The following is a 20,000-nucleotide window of genomic DNA, read 5'->3' as shown; positions in this document are numbered from 1 at the left end:
TTTCAAGGGCGTCATATCTATTTAGAAGATGAGTTATCTATTTCCTATCCTCTTTCGATATTCCCATTTTCAATTGCATTAGCTGAGTCTCTACTATGCAGAGCCATACTTGGGCCGGAAAATGTTGCTTTAAGTAGAGCTCATAAGCTTCATTTTAGCATATTCTAAGCTTTTCTTTCGATGTTTTTATATGGCTCAAAATATTCAATTCCTCTTTGTTTTCCAACCCTTTCCATTCCCATTAATTTCCTATTCTTTCCTCTTTCATTTGCGTATTTTTTTAACAGTTCGTCCTGCTATCAAATTACCTATCCAGAGTTGCACTTTATTCAAGCATTTTACTAGCGTTTCTATTTTTTATCTCTGAAACATTGTCTCATTTGTAATCTGATTTCCATCTGTATTCTAAAAAGAAAAACTTTGCAGAAGACTGCAGAATACATAAGTTAATAATATTCTGTATATATCTGCAATTTTACCAGCGAGCAAACATTTTTTAAATGATTGTAAGATAACTAACAACCTTTCTTATTTGTAGTTTTGTTCATTATTTAAACAAATGCAACTTAAGGGGTTCTTGCTTCTCTGATTGAAATAGTTATCTGTAACCAAAAGCAAATATGCATTAACTAACTTCCATAAGCTTATACGGGGTAATTCCGTTCCTTTTTCATTCATCACTCGTTACATTTATTATTCTAACCAGTTTATTACTGCTAGAATGAATATTATATAGAAGTAAAAATGATGAAAAGGTACCGCCCAGTAAAGAGGATTGGTAGATTAGATAAGACCAAGTCAGTGTGATCTTTATCATCTCATATCTGCAAGCGAAATGAAATAAGCCGAAAAGGCTCTTATCTTGCAAATCAGTCTTGTCCAGAATAAAGCGCCAAGGCATATTTGGAAAATGAGGGAATGTAGGAAAATAAGCCCTTGGAGGGTAAAGCTTTGGAAATCAACATAATTTTTACCTAAAGATTCAGTTGAGAAATTATATTTTTTAAATAAAGATAATTTGGAAAACCCTTATGCGTGGAAGTTAGGTAGTAATACGCAGTTTAAATATATATCTTTTTGTAAATTTGAGTTTATGTATATACTTTTTTTTTTAATACGGCATTGCCAAACACCAAAGCTTCAACCCTCAAAAAAGAGAGTTGCTGGTTCAAGGTTAAATATCATCAATGTATGTTCAACCTGCATTTATATAGGTATTAATTTGTTGCATAAATGTAGAGAAATCGTGTTTGTAATAGAAGACCTACTATGCAAGATACAAATTAAAAATGCAAATAATACCTTCTAGTTTGAAAAGAATGAAAAGTAATAAAAAACTTTAATACTGTTTAGTTTCCTGAAATGTATAATGTTTTGATATTTAGATAATGAATTATATTGCATGTTTTAACAAATAATTTATAGACATAATATTATATTGCACCCAAAATAGGGTAAATTAATACATTTAACACCAAGAAAACATTAATTTTACACTAGACAAAGCAGAGGGTAAAAATCGTTGGTAACAAATGAAATCTTTAAAGATTATCAACTCGTGGCTCCCACACACACACACACACACACACACACACACACACACACACACACACACACACACACATACACACACACACACAAACATCTGCCATTCTGATGCATCTCGATCACACTATTTCACCAGAAACCTTCAGGAACCATTCACGACTTCTTTCTCCATCTTCACCCATCAGTGCTGTAATGAAAAGGAAATGTGTGTCAGAGCAAACCCCTTTTTTTTCATCTTCATCTCTTTATGTTTTCATCATTGAAATCAAATGACACCCTGTCTTCCCTTTCTTTTCTCCCTCTGCAGGGGAAGGGCTACGGCTACTCCCCTCCCTCGGCGGTGTTCGATGATGACCCAGGCATCATGTCGGAGGCGGAGACGTCGTCCACCGGGTTTCGGAGAGGAGGCAAGCAGAGGTCCTCGCTCCCCCTCTCACGACAGTCCTCCTCCAAAACAATCGATAGTCGTCATTTCGGTAAGTACATCTCCATTCTTTTTATATTGGTTTTGTCGTTGTACCAAATGGTCGTTTAGCTTATAAGGTATTTCAATGCATGTTTATGCTTATGCACGTACTTAAAACCTGTTGCAAGTGTTTGTTTGTATGTTCAAATGTTATAAAATATTTCAGAGACAAGGAAACATCCATTCATATATGTATTCATGTAATATCTAACATTCAGATGTTTTCCCTAAATGCCGGTAACAACCCCCTCTCCCCCCCCAAAAAAAAAAAAAAAAAACACACACACACACACACACACACACCAGGTAACTGCCACATTCATACTTCTTCTTTCCCACCGTTATCCTTAAATTAAAGGGTCGGTTGCCTCTAATTACATCATGCATGGTTTATAATTTGGCAGAGGGTTTTTACGATTACATGCTTTTGCAGTCATCAACCAGTTATTAGCATGCGCCTAACCTTTGACCAAATAGTCCAACTTTAAGACAGTTTTTACATTAGCTGCTAAATCTTGGATGAGCCCCTCATAAAAAAATCCACTATATTGCCCCCACCCCCCACACATTACGCCATCCCTCTCTGTATCTATTCTGCACATTAGGGCCCTTTTCTTATCAATACCTCTCTGGACAGCTTTTCAACTGTGTATAAGTCTTCTTTTCCTTTTTTGTACAAACACTTCTGAATTATTCATTCATCATCAAGATATCATGCCTCCTTTTTTTTTCTTTTTAACTCGAATAACTGCTGCGTTTTATGCCATATCCTAATTTCATTCGCCAACTAGAGTAATAGACTCAGTTTCCATCATTAATGCTTTTTGAGTTTTTTTTTTATACATGACGCTTATAATTTGCTGTTCAATTATTCCTCAATTATTTAGCCATATATCATAAAGAACCTTTAGACATTTCATTTGATTCTATGTTATTATTCTGCTGTAGACAAATTGTTTAATTCTTTAATCTACTTATCTTCAAAGTAGTGAGTAAATTTTCAGGGAAATTCACAAGGCAAGTTATTACTAATTTACAATAGGGTTAAGATGAAATGAAATCATTTAGACTAATTTCTTTTAAACAGGGTTTCCCATGAATAAAAGTCATTATCTGTTCAAGTTCGTTTTTTGTACTTGCTTAGATAAATTTTGTAATATGCTATTTGATGTATCCTGGATTGGATTGAATCAAATTCAGAATGTCATTTGACTATTTAGAAACTAAGTATTAAGTAACATATAACACTGAAGCAATTGTATTTTTATGAAAGGACGGAAAAACTTTAATATACTTCCAAAAGTGAGATTATTATTATTATTATTATTATTATTATTATTATTATTATTATTATTATTATTATTATTATTATTATTCAAGCTAGAGCCCCGACTGTAAAAGCAGAATGCTGCAAGAGCATGGGCTCCCACAGGTGAAGCAACCCAGTGCTTAAAGGAAATAGAGAAGTGACAAATAAACTATACAGAATAAAGCATAAAGAAATTATAAAAGCATATTATGACCAGTAACAAACGTCAAGTAGATAGGGCATATGTGATACGAGACTCAAGGAATCCTGTTTTTTTAGAAAACTGTATGCAACAATTTTGAGCTTCTGAAGTTCTAACGATCAAATTATCAGATTATGAAGATCATTCCACAATCCCAGATGGAATATACTTCAAGAGTATTGTATAGTACATAGTCTTATTATGGAGAAGACAGCACTAGGAAAGTATGAATGCAAATTATGAAAAATGTTATGTATCAATGCAACATACACAAAGTATTAACGGATTTATGGTGCTATGTATTATTTTCTAGATCATGAACAGGCAGTACTTTTTGTCCAACAAATTAAGTTTAGAATCAGTGGCTGAAGATCAGACGTGTGATCAGTATGCAAATATAGCTAATGAAAAGATTGAAACATTTCCTCAGGAAAGAAATAATCACTAAAAATCTTGAAAATATATCTCTATATGCCATTTTCACGCAATTAGATAAAACAGACTGGATGTTTCTCAAAAGTAAATATCCAATTATGAGTCACACCTAAATTTTATTTGGATACAATTAAAGAGACATTTTAAGTGATAATCTTTGGATGTCCAAGAACCACTGACCGTGACTTACGGTACTTTAAATCACACTGAGTTTTGTTAAGGCTCAAGTTCATCTCCGTAATTTGTAGCATTAACTAATTTCAAATGGATCTCTATTAAGGGATTTAGCAACTACAGATCTACATCCAGGAGATAAAATTAATGCAGCCAGAGTAGCATCATCGGCATATGCAACAAACTTGCTTTTCGGGTCAAATCTAACATTACTCATATGTAATATGAAAAAGATAATGGCCATGAACACTACCCTGAGCAACATCAGATATTGCATTCTATAGACACTTAGGCGCTCACCAACATTTCTCATCCATTACTCAAGAATTCAATGACGATGCTAATAAAAGACAAACCTACTATCATCTATTCAGTTTGAAAACAAGGGACTCTCGAGCTTTGTACAATGAACCTTAAAGGTTTAAAGGCCACTCATGAATGGCAGAGGCAAGAGACAGTGACAATGCCTTACAGACTGACCATGCATACACATATGACCAGCGCCCAAGCCCCTCTCCACCCAAGCTAGGACCAAGGAGGGCCTGGCAATGGCTGCTGATGACTCAGCAGATAGTCCTATAGGCTCCCCCAAGCCCTCCATCCTCAGCTCATAAGGATGGTGAGGTTGCAGCGATAAAAGGAACTAACGAGTTTGAGCGGGACTCGAACCTCAGTCTGGCGTTCACCAGTCAGGGACGTTACCACATCGGCCACTAAATTGATCTGATTCTATTGCTCTTCGATGAAATCATCCTGCAATTACTCCCCAAACGATTTTACTGAAAGTAGGCCTGGCTTTAAGTTTTTAAAGACTCGAGACGTGTAAAATCCTTGTTTATTTAGAGACAAACTTGGTTTATGAATTTTATTAGTCTTGACCCTTGCTTATAAGTTTCTTTGTAAGGATGTGTTGCCTGCCTTACCTCTGACATTATGATTTTGCCATTTTATCTTTTTTTTTATAAGGTCAGGTGACGTAGAATATCTTACAAGTCTTATCCAAAAAACACTAGTGATATAATCTGTACTTATCATCTATTTCCTTTTACATTATCACATACTTGTTTATTATTGTAAAAGGAAAAGTAAATGATCCGCACCTCTTCAGTGAATAGTAAAAACTTGTTTTATTCCTTTGCTAGTTCAAAGCAACTGAGTGACTAATTCTAAACTTTATGTTCAAAGTTAACTCAACGTTATATTTCCTTTAGCTTCATAATCATGTGTCTTTTGTGTATAAGTTCATTGGTTAATGTACTTATCCTTAGAAACCATCACAAACTACTGAAATATTTGAACCTTTGAACTGATAAATACAGATAGCAATTATTAACTTCAAGTTTTTGTTGTTAAACTTTATCTAGTATTCTCAAATATAATACATGGTAATCAGAAACGCCAAATTTTTACTCTTTTTTTTTCTGGCAGAGTAAAAGTAATATTTCTATTTCTCATTAAATCTCCTTTGGCGTACATTTTTCTATCTTGTGGAAAGAAAACCAATTAGTGAGAGAGATTTATGTAAATAAATCTCTTGGCTGCCTTTATATCAGCCTTTGATATGATATTAGGAAAATCTAGAGTAGATAAAAATTTCAAAAGGCTGGGAAACGGACTTAGATATCAATAAGTGGAAGCGCATTTTATAGTGAAGTAATCTTAAAGTACTTATATTTAGAAATGATACCATAATTCTAGTAAACCTAGATATTATTAGAAGAAAGATTATAATTGACAAGCAATAATTTTTATATGTATACGTATATACTTTCTACCAGTCAAGAGTGGAGCGTTGCTTAAGATAATGAAAATGTGCACGTGTTTCATATAACTTTGTCTTCATTTTAGCTTTTACCTAAATATCATTATCTCAAGGAGCCTTCATGATGGATAATTCAATTTAATTGCTTCGTGTCAAAAAAGGGTTAAAATCTATCAGTCTGATCTTTCCTAAAGCCCTGTAAATAAGTAAGCACCACCTGAGCCGGAAAGACAATGCTTGGAGATTCTAATATCACATTAGGTGGAATTACTTTGGGACCTTCGAATGAGTCAACATTAAAGGCAGAGCTACATTCAGCCAAGATAAATGATGATGAAAAACAAACAAACAATTGATTAGCAGGATATCGCCAAATCATAACCAAAACAAAGATAAATACTTAACTTATGGAAGCACTCATGTGATAGGTATTATATATATATATATATATATATATATATATATATATATATATATATATATATATATATATATATATATATATATATATATATATATATAATATATATATATATATATATATATATATATATATATATATATAAATATATATACATATATATATATATATATATATATATATATATATATATATATATATGCTTGTGTGTATATATATCCACACACATGATATATATGCTTGTCTGTGGGGAGAGAGAGAGAGAGAGAGAGAGAGAGAGAGAGAGAGAGAGAGAGAGAGAGAGAGAGAGAGAAGGGGGGGGCGGTTAAGACTTTAAAAGAAATTATCAATATACTCGAAAAGGAGAAAAAAACACTCGAGACTCCAAGAAGTCTTTTGACTGATTATAATCAATAAAAAGTGTAAAAATGTAAGGATTCGATATTCTTTTTAAAAGATAAATAGTCAAGAGATTTCTTGAATTCTTCACGCCTACTTTTGCTCTATTTCTCTTTAATAACCACGAGAACAATTATCCTAATTTTAATTACCATTATTTTCATCATCATTAGTACTAGTGAACTCGGTGAAAAGTTACCACCAGCTTCATGAATTTATGATTGCTACCTCTTTTTGAATAACTTGAGGAAATTCAAGCGGAGAAATATATGGACTGATACTGAAGAAAACTTGTATTGGACAGACCAATGGAAATTTCGTTGAGAGATATTTATAATACGTGGACATATATGCGCATACAAGAACACAGGCACACGTGCACCGCACACACACACACACACACACACACACACACACACATATATATATATATATATATATATATACAGTATATATACATATATAAATATACAATATATATATATATATATATATATATATATATATATATATATATATATATATATATATATATATATATATATATCATCATCATCATCTTCAGCATCTTCTTTCTACGCCTATTGATGCAAAGGGCCTCAGTTACATTTCGCCAGTCATCTCTATCTTGAGCTTTTAAATCAATACTTCTCCAATCGTCCTCTCCTTTTTCACGATTCATAATCCTTAACCATGTAGGTCTGGGTCTTCCAACTCTTCTAGTGCCTGGAGGAGCCCAGTTTAAAGATTGGTGAACTATTCTCTCTTGGGGAGTGCGTAGAGCATGACTAAACCATCTCCAGCTGCCCCTCAATATGATCTTATCCACATATGGCACTATTAATCTCTCATGTAGTTTCATTTCTAATCCTGTCCTGCCATTTAACTCCCAATATTCTTCTCAGTGCTTTGTTCTCAAATCTACAAAATCTGTTGGATATTATTTCATTGTCATACCATGACTCATGTTCATACAGTAACACCTATCTCGATAAACTGATATATAGAATGATTTTTATGTGTAATTTCAGGCGATTTGATATCCAAATTTTATTTAACCTAGCCATTGTCTAATTTTCTTTTTTCAATCTTTCATTGAACTCCAATTTTAAAGACCTTGTATTAGAGATCATAGTTCCTAAATATTTCAATGATTCTACCTCATCAATCCTTTCTCCCTCCAATGATATTTTATCTTCCATTGCACATTCCTTTCTCATCATCTCTGTCTTTCTTCTACTTATCTTGAGCCCAACCTCCTGAGATATTTCATGCAATCTCGTAAGCAAGCATTGCAAATCCTGTGGTGTTCTGCTAATAAGGATAGCGTCATCAGCATTCTCTAGGTCAGGTAATTTGCTATAACCAATCCAGTCCAATCCTTCTTCACCATCTCCAAATGTTCTATGCATTACAAAATCCATGAGGGGGATAAACAACATAGGTGACAATACATTCCCTTGGAGTATTCCATTTTTCACTGGAAATTCATTTGATAGGATTCCACTGACATTAACTTTACACTTACTATGCTCAAGAGCAGACTTAATCAAATTTACATGATTAAGAGGAACTCCATAGTAACGCAGGGGTCTCCACAAAATTGGCCAGTGCACACTATCAAAAGCAGTTTCATAGTTCACAAATGCCATCTAGAGTGGATTCCTATATTCTACACATGGCTGTACAACATGTCTTAAAATGGATATTTGGTCAGTACAACTTCTACCTTTTCTAAATTCTGCTGGTACATCTCTCAGCTTTTCATCAATCTTTCTCTGTAGCCTCTGTAGAATAAGCATGCTATATTTTCATGACAACTGACGTAAGTGTGATTCCTCTGTAATTATTGCAATCAGTCAAATCTATATATACACGTGTGTGTGTGTGTCTGTCTCAGTCTGTCGATTTGCTTAAATTTTTACATGTTTACGAACTAACGTGTAGGAATTAGATTTTTTATGAGAATATATCCGACGGTCTTAGTAAAAGAAACGAAAGTATGTCAATGAAGGTGGTAGTTGGGAAAGAAACAAATAAAGCACCGAAAAGATTAACGAGTTTATGGGCAAGTTGCAATATTCAGGTATTGGGTCATTGAATTACCAAAGAGGCATAGAGTGTCCGGGGTTATGAAAGTTGTGTGTGTATGTGTGTGAGTGTTTGTGTGTGTGTGTGTGTGTATGTATGTTTATACGAGCACATGGTACATATTGATTATTTGTATTCTCGAAGTGATTCAGACTTTCTTTTTTTTTACAGGGGAAAGGTTTCTTTGTACTTCTATAGTAATGATTTTCATTTCCTGTTACGTATTCACAAAGAGGCATTCTTTGGTTCTCATTCCCGTGACTATTAGACAAAGCATTTTCATATCTGTCTCGTTTGGGTATTTCAGTGTAAGACCAGTATTACGTATCGAAGATGGTTTATTCTTATTCTTATCTCTATCTCTTCCAACATTTTTCATATTTCCGTTATGAGAGAGAGAGAGAGAGAGAGAGAGAGAGAGAGAGAGAGAGAGAGAGAGAGAGAGAGAGAGAGAGAGAGACGTATGTGTGGGTCTGCCTTTGTCTGTCGGTTTGCGTAAATATATGTACATGTATACAAACTAACATGTAAGAATTAGATTTTTTATGAGAATATATCCGACGGTCTTGGTAAAAGGAACGTAAGGATGTCAATGAAAGTGATAGTTTGGAAAAAAGCAAATAAAGCATCGAAGAGATTAACAAGTTATGGGAAAGTTGCAATATTCAGGTATTGGGTCATTTAATTACCATAGAGGCATGGAGTGTCCGGGGTTATGAAAGGTGTGTGTTTATGTGTGTGTGTGTGTGTGTGTCCATACGAGCCCATGTTACAAATTGATTATTGGAATACTCGAAGTGATTCAGGCTAGCTTGGTTTCAGGGGAAATGTTTCTTTGTACTTCTAAAGTGATGCTTTTCATTTCTGTTTCCATTTCCTGTTTCGTATTCACAAAGAGGCATTCTTTGGTTCTCATTCCTTTGACTATTAGACCAAGCATTTTCAGATCTGTCTCGTTTGGGTATTTCAGTGGACAAAACCAGTGTCACGTATTAAAGATGAAAATTCTTATTTTTATCTCTCTCTGTCTCTGCCAACAGTTTTCATGTTTCTGCTATGAGAGAGAGAGAGAGAGAGAGAGAGAGAGAGAGAGAGAGAGAGAGAGAGAGAGAGAGAGAGAGAGATTTTGTAGTAGCAGCACCGCATATACGATTCATTTCCTTCACTCTGGGTTGAACCCTTTAAAACTTTGAACATATGAGATATTTTGAAATCAATGTATTTGTTTTGAAAGAAGTATCATCTGTATCAAGTTTGACATTTTCATCGTTTTAGTGAGCAAGGCAGTATGTAATTATTTTTCTACTTTGAATGACTTCACTTAAATTTGTAATATTTACCAAACTAGATTTTTTTTTTTTTCTATAAACCATTCATTAAAAGGTTTAAAAAGTACTTATTTCTGAATTCCTCTTAAGGGATATCATTTACTAAATTTAGCATCAATTGTACTTTGAGAAATCATAAGGATTTTTAGTTTTACATTATGGAAATCATTAAAATACCGCTATGGATATAAAAAGGGACATCCAATACAGCATTCCAAATTTTAAATTTCTTCTTTACTTGATTCGATTTCATCTCGTAGCTAGGAGTACTTATTGTGTATTGCTAAACTAAATTCGTCAATTTTTTCTCCTAATACAGGAGTGATATTTTATTTCTTCATTTCTCTTTCATTCCTTATATTTAGACAAATTTCACTTTTTACCATCTATGGTTGATTGATTTTAATTCGTCTAAACTTGTTACGTCTTTACATCTTTAAGTAAATTAACTTTTTCATTGAGAATAAAATCTATTTCCTCTCTCTCTCTCTCTCTCTCTCTCTCTCTCTCTCTCTCTCTCTCTCTCTCTCTCTCTCTCTCTCTCTCTCTCTCTCTCTATATTGTATGTATATATATATATATGTATATATATATATATATATATATATATATATATATATATATATATATATATATATATATATGTATAATTGTGTGTGTACACTTACACATAAATATGTATACACAAACTTATACATACATACATAATATTTAATTACAGAAAATTTAAAGTTTGGTGTATGATGATGGCGTAATCGTAAAAATGGGACTGTAAATGTAATTATGACAAATGAGTTGCATTCAAAGGAAGAGAGAAGAACGTACAAGTAAACAAAGGGGATGGGTGAACTGTTGGGCTAGAGTTAAACAAACAAAAATGTAAAGTGCCGATGCTGAGTTATCATAATTACATGATGGGATTGTTCCGATAGCAAGAGTGTAGAAAGAGCGTAGGAAGTTCAAAGAAATAGTAGGTGGAGAAACGAGTTAATAAACAGGTTGATGAGGAGCAAGAGCATAGGTTATTGGAGGTACAGTTGCAGTGTGGAAGAGAAGTTTCCGGTCAGTCATATAAGAGGGTGAATATTTAGGCAAGAATTAACCGAGAGGGGAAGACATTGCGAGTAATGCAGTTGTATGGAAGAGGTAAATAAGGCCATTAGGGAGAATAAACAACGGTTTTAAACAGCTATACGTGCAGGGAGAATCATTAAATGCGTCTCAAAGTAAGTCTTTCGAAAGGAGTGGTACTATGTCATGTGAATCAAGTTCTGGGTTGGCTGAATGATTATTCTTGTCTATGCTATGGAAGTTTTAAAGCACTGGAGCTTCATCCACAATTCAGAGGATAAAGAAAATAGTTCAGCAGTGACTATTTCGTATCCCCGTATGTAATATAGAAGAAATACTATCATAAATGACCCCCAAAATAGGAAAATACTGTAAATTTGATTGGGTTTGCTTGGTTACTGAGAGAGAGCTATTATAATACAAAAGAATGGAATGTCAACAGCTAGATTCTGGTGTATAATGGCAATGCCGTAACTGAGTGACTAGAAAGTGTGAGTATGATTTATCTAAATTAGGGTAAGGTTCAAGTGGAATAGAGCAGAGTAAATAATTGGTTGGATGAAGAGATGTCATTGAGATTTACTATAAGCGAAATGAGATGTAATGACAGGGTGGCAATTTAGAAATATAGAAAACGTATTGTGAGGTATTCACCAGATGAAGAGAAAAGGGTTAACAGGGTACTGAGAATTGTACTTATAATTACCTCCACCAACGATGCTGGAAGGTGATGTTTTCGCCCCTGTTTGTATGTTTGTTCGTGAATAGCTTCCTGGCCACAAATTTAACCGTAAGGTACTGGAACTTGCAGGGATTAACTGTTATGTAAAAAGCTGGATATGATTAAATTTTGGAAGGTCAAGGTCACAGTTAAGCAAAATGTCCATTTCACGTAAACAGCCATAAGTTTGGACATCGTTGTCATAAACACTTCAAACTTGGTTTATATTGGAGTGTATGGAAATTCACGCCAATTAATACATGTAATATTAGATCTGAATATCATATAAACACTTGACTTGAATCAAAAGTCAAGGTCAAGGTCGAGAAATAAGGTACCACGGAGGGGGTCTGCGCTCAACTGAGTGCCCCTCTAGTTTGAAATGTAATTGATGGGTACAAAAGTGTTGAATAGATGAAGGAAAGTGCATAAAAATAGGTGAATTGAGGCAAGTAGTGGGAGGCGCATACAGGTGATGAACCTTGTGTATAGGTTATTATTATTAAAAGGATGGACATTTATCAGGTCAATTAATTAAACTTAAACTTAACTCTTACAGCTAGCACGAATAAGTAATAAAATCAGGAGAATGTATATATATATATATATATATATATATATATATATATATATATATATATATATATATATATATATGTATATATATATATATATATATATATATTATATATATATATATGTTATATATATAATGTATATATATATATATGTATATATATCTATATTGATATAAAAAAATAGTTAGAAATTAAATATCTATTTATCATAAATAGATATTTAAATTTTATCGATTAGAAACACTTTAAAACAGAAAAATACCAGGAATCAGATAAATTCTCAGATAAAGTTTTCTGACCAAAACATGAATCTCTGTTGAAAAAAATATATACATGTTGGGTGGATAAGATAGTGTTACATTACACTCACTGCATATGATGACTATTTCTTGAGGAGCGAACATAAAAAATCCATGGGGCAGTCGTATAAGTCGCGAAGCACCAGTTGGAGTGTTAGCTCTGCATAGAGTTATCCTTGACTCAGTGATGATAGGGTGGTGGTTTAAACTGATTGATGAGTAAATCTATTAATCTGTCTAGCTATATATATATTTTTTCTTCTGCCAAATGCCTTGGAGCTAGTGATATTCTTCCTATGATCTCCTATCATTTGCAGTTCGTGTGATTGGTCTTGGTTTTAGTGCTGCTTTCCACTGTGTTAATCAAGAAGATCTTGTTTTGGTAATCAAGTAGATAAGAGTTGGTGAGGCATTACTTAATATTATTATAAATTTCTTGAACTATATATTGACAAGGGTAGTTTTTGATGGACATCATGGTAACTACAGGGATGTATCATCTATTTTTTTTCAGGGTAGTCCTCTTTGCTCCTTGCTCATGTGTTTTTCCCTTGCAACCAAGCTCATTGCTTAAGAAAATTATGTTTTTTCTCTTTTCATCAATCTTTTCTCCCGATTTTACATCTGTGGGGATTGAGTGCCTTAACAGTGATCTAGAAAAAATGAGGGCACAGTACAAATTGTTGGGGATGAAGTTCAACCCTAACAAAACCCAAAGTATAATTGTGAGTAGGTCACAAATATTTAATCCTCCCTACCTGCAGCCTTTCATTACCAGCGCTTCTTTGATAACATTCAGCTCATTTTAAGATATGTGTGTGACTCTTGATTGGAAATCACTTTAGAGAAACAAATTTATATCTGGTCAGACTCTTCAATTGCAGAGAAAAATAGTATAATGGAAAAGTTTTTCAAGGTTATGGAGTCTTTCCCATTCTGAAGGAATCTTTAAATTAATTTACGCTGTCATATTGTTAAATATTGTTTTCCTGCCCGGTATTCAGGAGCTGACTCTCGTTCTTAACTTATTGGGCAAAAACTTGATGTCCATTAAATTCCTTATCCCTGATTTTTATATTATTCTCTGCCACCATCATTCAGTTAGCTCTTTCTGCATTATATAAAGTTTTTATAATTCTGACTGTCTTTTGTAGTCAGATCTTCCAAGACTGTACCAACCATTATGTAACGCTAGTTATGCAGTTAATTTTGAGCCTTTCATAAGGTTCAATACTAGACAGTCGACTAGAAGTTTCTTCCCGCTTGCAACCAAATTGTTAATTACAACAATCTTTCCAAATACTGCAACTTCAAAAGCTCAAATTTGGTACAAATTTTTTCTATTGAGCATGATAACACTTGCATTTGTTTATGGTCTTAATGCGCCAGTCCACGCCCGGAAACTTCCTTAGTGTGTTGATCCATTGTCTTCTTTTCCTTCCTCTGCTTTTTTAATCTCTTGAGACCCATTCTGTTCTTAATGTTCCTTTGTTTTCTCTCATTCTCATTATATGTCCTACCCATGTCAATTTCTTTTTCTTACAAGTAGTTAGAATTTCCTCTACTTTAGTTTGCTCTTGTATCCCTGGCGCTTTTTTTTTCTGTCTCTTAGTGTTATTCCCATCCTTGTTCTTTCCATAGCTCGTTGAGTTGTAACTAGCTTATGTTCTAAGGCTTTAGAAGGCTCCAAGCTTCTTATGCATAATTTAATACTGGTAGGACCATGCCATTGAATATTTTTCTTTTTAGAGAAAGTGTCATCTTAATTTTCATAATCTCATTTTATTTACCAAATATTCTCCATCCCATGTTTGTCCTTCTTTTAATATCGGGCTCGCGTCCTGGGGAAACACTTACTGTCTGTCCCATGAACGTATATCCATTAACACTCTTTAGAAGCTCCTCCATAACTTTTATTTGTTGTCTCTTTTCATTTTCATTTAACATTATCTTAGTGTTACTCATATATATATATATATATATATATATATATATATATATATATATATATATATATATATATATATATATATATATATATATGTACATATATATACATATATATATACATATATATATATATATATATATATATATATATATATATATATATATATATATATATATATATATATATATGTGTGTGTGTGTGTGTGTGTGTGTGTGTGTGTGTGTGTGCGTTCGTGCGTGTGCGTGCTCGCCAGTAAAAATATATTTAGTTTGGTTTTAGACTGGTGAGTGTCATTAAAAAGTTCAAGAATATGATAAAGTCCCTATTAATTTACCTGGGATAAGATGGCTTAAAATTGTTATTGAAAATAACGATAAAACGTAACGTAGGAAGCCCTAGTGATATGGACATAGTTGACACTATACATTGAGTAAAAATACTAGGAAAAATGCTCTGGTTATAAGATGGTATATTAGCGGATGATCAAAAAATAATAGATGGAAAATATCGGGGAACTGTTTTTGCAGCTAAGGTCACAACAGTTGAAGCACGGAATAAAATTTAGGATGAAGAAAGAATAAATAGAATTTAGACTAAGGAAATTTTGTTGAATTGGAGTAAAGTGAAGAACCGGGTGAATAGGTTACGTAGTAGTTAAAGAAGATGACTCCTATCAAATGAGAGAGAAAATGCGAGATCCTTAACTTGGGAGGCAAATAGTGGTTGCTGAAGAGAAGACCTGAATAAATACAGAATCTGATGAAAGACGAGGGAGAGAAAAGATGGAAAGACGAAAAAGGCGGTCCTCTGAAAATATGTTTATATTAGAGAAGGTAATTGGCTGTCAGTCTCTTGGATGTTTAAAGTAACAAAATAATTGAATGGGAGATAAAGAGATATGCCTGTTGTACCTAGATGAGGAACAAGGATAACTGTCATGCTCTACTACCAAAATACTCAGTGACTCTACCAAACCAATCTGCAGCTAATTAGGAGGCAAAAGATATATTTGAAATCTTTTGAAAATAGAAAAAAATATAGATAAAACCCAAACTATTAAACCAAATGATTAATTGATCGGAAAGAATTGCAACTACTTAAAACACTATCGCGATTGATACTCTGAAAGGAACATCCCGTTTTAATAGACATCATAAAGGTTTTCATTCTCATAAAACTATAAATCTATTAGTTATCATACATACCATATGTATAAGGTATGTAAAAAAAGATCCTTTAATTAATTGTGGATCCAACATTGGGTCTTTCACCTGCCCCAAGGGACGTGAACTTACGACCTTTGGGCAAATGTTCTCTTGGCTATAGCTAAGCTCTTGGGATCAAAGAGATTACATGGTGAATAAAAGACGCGATTAGCTATTGCTATGAGGTTTCCCTATATACACCAATACTGTGATACACTTACACACCCATACACACATACACACACACACACACACACACACATATATATATATATATATATATATATATATATATATATATATATATATATATATATATATATATATATATATATATATATATATATATATATATATATATATATATGTGTGTGTGTGTGTGTGTGTGTGTGTGCGCGCGTGTGCGTGCACACCAGTAAAAAAAAAAATTGGCTTCTGACTGGTGATTCTCAATAAAAAGTTCGAGGAAGTTATGGAAAATAACTATAGAATGTAACGTCGGAAGCCTTATTAAGAATGGACATAGTTGATGACACTATACATTGGGGAAAAATTCTAACAAAAAAGATGTGGTTATAAGATGGTATATCAGCGGATGATCCAAAAATAATAGATTGAAAATATCCGTGAATTGTTTTTTGCAGCTAAGGTCACAACAGTTAAGATACGGAAGAGAATTTAGGATGAAGAAAAAATAAATAACATTTTGGATAAGGAAATGGTGTTGAGTTGGAGTAAAGCGAAGGACTGGGTGAATAGGTTACGTAATAGTTAAAGAAGATGACTCAAATCTAATGAGAAAGAATATGCCAGAGATCCTTAACTTGGGAGGCAAATAGTGGTTGCTGGAGAGAAGACCTGAATAAATACAGAATCTGATGAAAAACGAGGAGAGGAAAGATGGAAAGAGGAAAAGGGCGCTCCTTTGAAAATATGCTTATATTAGAGAAGGTAATTAGCTGTCAGTCTCTAGGATGTTTAGAGTAACAAAATAATTGAATGGGATCTGAAAAGATATGCGTGTGGTACCTATACTCATTTTTTTTTATTCGAGGCAGATTTGCACCGACTCGCAGGGGTGCCCTTTAAGCTCGGAAAAGGTTCCTGATCGCTGATTGGTCAGAATTATCTCGTCCAACCAATCAGCGACCAGGAAACTTTTCCGAGCTAAAAGGGCACCCCTGCGAGTCAGTGTAAATCTACCTCGATAAAAAAAATTGAGTATAGATGATGAACAAGGATAACTATCATGCACTACTACCAAAATATTCAGTGACTATACCGAAATTAATCAGCAGTGAAATAGGAGTCAAAAAGATATCTTTGAAATCTGTTGAAAAAAGATATTAATAAAAACCCAAATTACTAATATATATATATATATATATATATATATATATATATATATATATATATATATATATATATATATATATATATATATATGTATGTATGTATGTATGTAAGAAAGAACAGTATGGTTTCTGACTGGTGATTCTCAATAAAGAGTTCAAGAATATGATAAAATCCCGGGGAATTCAGCTGGAATTAGATTGCTTAAAATAGTTATGGAAAATAACGATAAAATGTAACGTAGAAAGTCCCATTAAGAATGGACATAGTTGGTGACACTATACATTGGGAAAAACATCCTAACAAAAAGCTGTGGTTATAAGTTGGTATCTTAGCGGATGATCCAAGAATAATCGATGAAAAATAACTGGAAATTCTTTTTGCACCTAAGATACAAAAGTCAAGACACGAAAGAGAAGTTAGGATAAGGAAAGAATGAATAAAATTTTGGATAAGGAAATGGTGTTGAATTGGAGTGAAGTGAAGGACTGTGTGTATAGGTTACGTAGTAGTTAAAGGGGATGATTCATATCAAATGAAAAAGAATATGCGAGGAGATCCTTAACTTGGAAGGCAAACAGTGGTTGCTGAAGAGAAGACCTGAATAAATACAGAATCTGATGAAAAACGAGGGAGAAGAAAGATGGAAAGACGAAAAAGGCGCTCTTCTGAAAATATGCTTATATTAGAGAAGGTAATTGGCTGTCAGTCTCTTGGATGTTTAGAGTAACAAAATAATTGAATGGGAGATAAAGAGATTCCAAAATATCCATTGACTCTACCAAACCAATGTACAGCGAAATAGGAGGCAAAGAGATGTATTTGAAATCTTTTGGAAAAAAAAATGTAAATAAAAACCAAACTATTATACCAAATGATTAATTGATCGGAAAGAATTGCAATAACTTAAATATTGATACTCTGGAAGGAACATCCCCTTTTAGTGGACAACATAAATGTTTTCACTCTCATATACCTATAAAACTCTTAATTATCATACATACCATATGGAAAAGCTATTTAAAAAAAGATCCCTTAATTAATTGTGGATCCAACATTGGGTCTTTCACCTGCCCCAAGGGATGTGAACTCACGACCTTTGGGCAAATGCTCTCTTGGCTATAACTAAGCTCTTGGGATCAAAGAGATTACATAGCGAATACAATACGCGATTATATGCTATTGCTATGTGGCTTCCTTATATAAACCAGTACTGTGATATACTTGCACACACACACACACACACACACACACACCACACACACACACACACATATATATATATATATATATATATATATATATATAAATATATATATATATATATGCATATGTGTGTGCGTGCACGCCAGTAAAAAACATTTTGGCTTCTTACTGGCGATTCTCAATAAAAAGATCAAGGAAATTATAAAATCCTCAGGAATTCAGCTGAAATGAGATTGCTTAAAATAGCTATGAAAAATGACGATAAAATGTAACGTAGGAAGCCCTGTTAAGTATGGACATGGTTGATGACACTGTACATTGGGAAAAAAACTCTAACAAAAAAGATGTGGTTATTAGGCGGTATTTCAGCGGATGATCCAAGAATAATAGCTAGAAAATAACAGGGAATTGTTTTTGCAGTTAAAGTTACAGCAGTTAAGACACGAAAGAGAATATAGGATGAAGAAAAAATAGATAAAATTTTGGATAAGGAAATGGTGTCGAATTGGAGTAAAGCGAAGGACTGGGTGAATAGGTTACGTAGTAGTTAAAGAAGATGACTCATACCAAATGAGAGAGAAAATGCGAGGAGATCCTTAACTTGGGAGCAAATAGTGGTTGCTGGAGAGAAGATCTGAATAAATACAGAATCTGATGAATAACAAGGGAGAGGAAAGATGGAAAGAGGAAAAGGCTCTCCTCTGAAAATATGCTTATATTAGAGAAGGTAATTGGCTGTCAGTCTCTTGGATGTTTAGAGTAACAAAATAATTGAATGGGGGCTGAAGAGATATGCCTGTTATACCTAGATGAGGAACAAGGATAACTGTCATTCTCTACTACCAAAATACTCAGTGACTCTACCAAACCAATCTGCAGCTAATTAGGAGGCAAAAAGTTATATTTGAAATCTTTTGAAAAAAAAAAATATAAATAAAAACCAAACTATTAAACCGAATGATTAATTGATCGGAAAGAATTGCAGTAACTTAAATCAGTATCGTGATTGATACTCTGGAAGGAACATCCCCTTTTAGTGGACAACATAACTGTTTTCACTCTCATATACCTATAAAACTCGTAATTATCATACATATCATATGTAAAAGCTATTTAAAAAAATATCCCTTAATTAATTGTGGAACCAGCATTAGGTCTTTCACCTGCCCCAAGGGATGTGAACTTACGACCTAAGGGCAAATGTTCTCTTGGCTATAACTAAGCTCTTGGGATCAAAGAGATTACACAAACGCGATTATATTCTATTCTTATGACGACTTCCCCATTTACACCACTATTGTAATACACACACACACACACACACACACACGCATATATATATATATATATATATATATATATATATATATATATATATATATATATATATATGTATATATATATATCTATATATATATATATACATATCTGTATATAAATATATATATATATATATATATATATATATATATATATATATA

At 33.2% G+C, this 20,000-nt stretch overlaps 1 protein-coding gene across 1 annotated transcript in view; it reads left to right on the top strand.

The window, feature by feature from the left end:
* Positions 1-20,000, top strand: part of LOC137645703 (coiled-coil domain-containing protein AGAP005037) — a 1,132,788-nt gene that overhangs the window by 480,099 nt on the left and 632,689 nt on the right. Inside the window, exon 4 of the mRNA XM_068378564.1 lies at positions 1,856-2,024. Coding sequence (XP_068234665.1) covers positions 1,856-2,024 — 169 coding nt within the window. The remainder of the gene's footprint in view (positions 1-1,855; positions 2,025-20,000) is intronic.

Source organism: Palaemon carinicauda, chromosome 8 (assembly GCF_036898095.1).
Source record: "Palaemon carinicauda isolate YSFRI2023 chromosome 8, ASM3689809v2, whole genome shotgun sequence".
In the NCBI taxonomy this organism is placed as follows: domain Eukaryota; kingdom Metazoa; phylum Arthropoda; class Malacostraca; order Decapoda; family Palaemonidae; genus Palaemon; species Palaemon carinicauda.
This window is presented reverse-complemented; position numbering and strand designations above follow the sequence as displayed.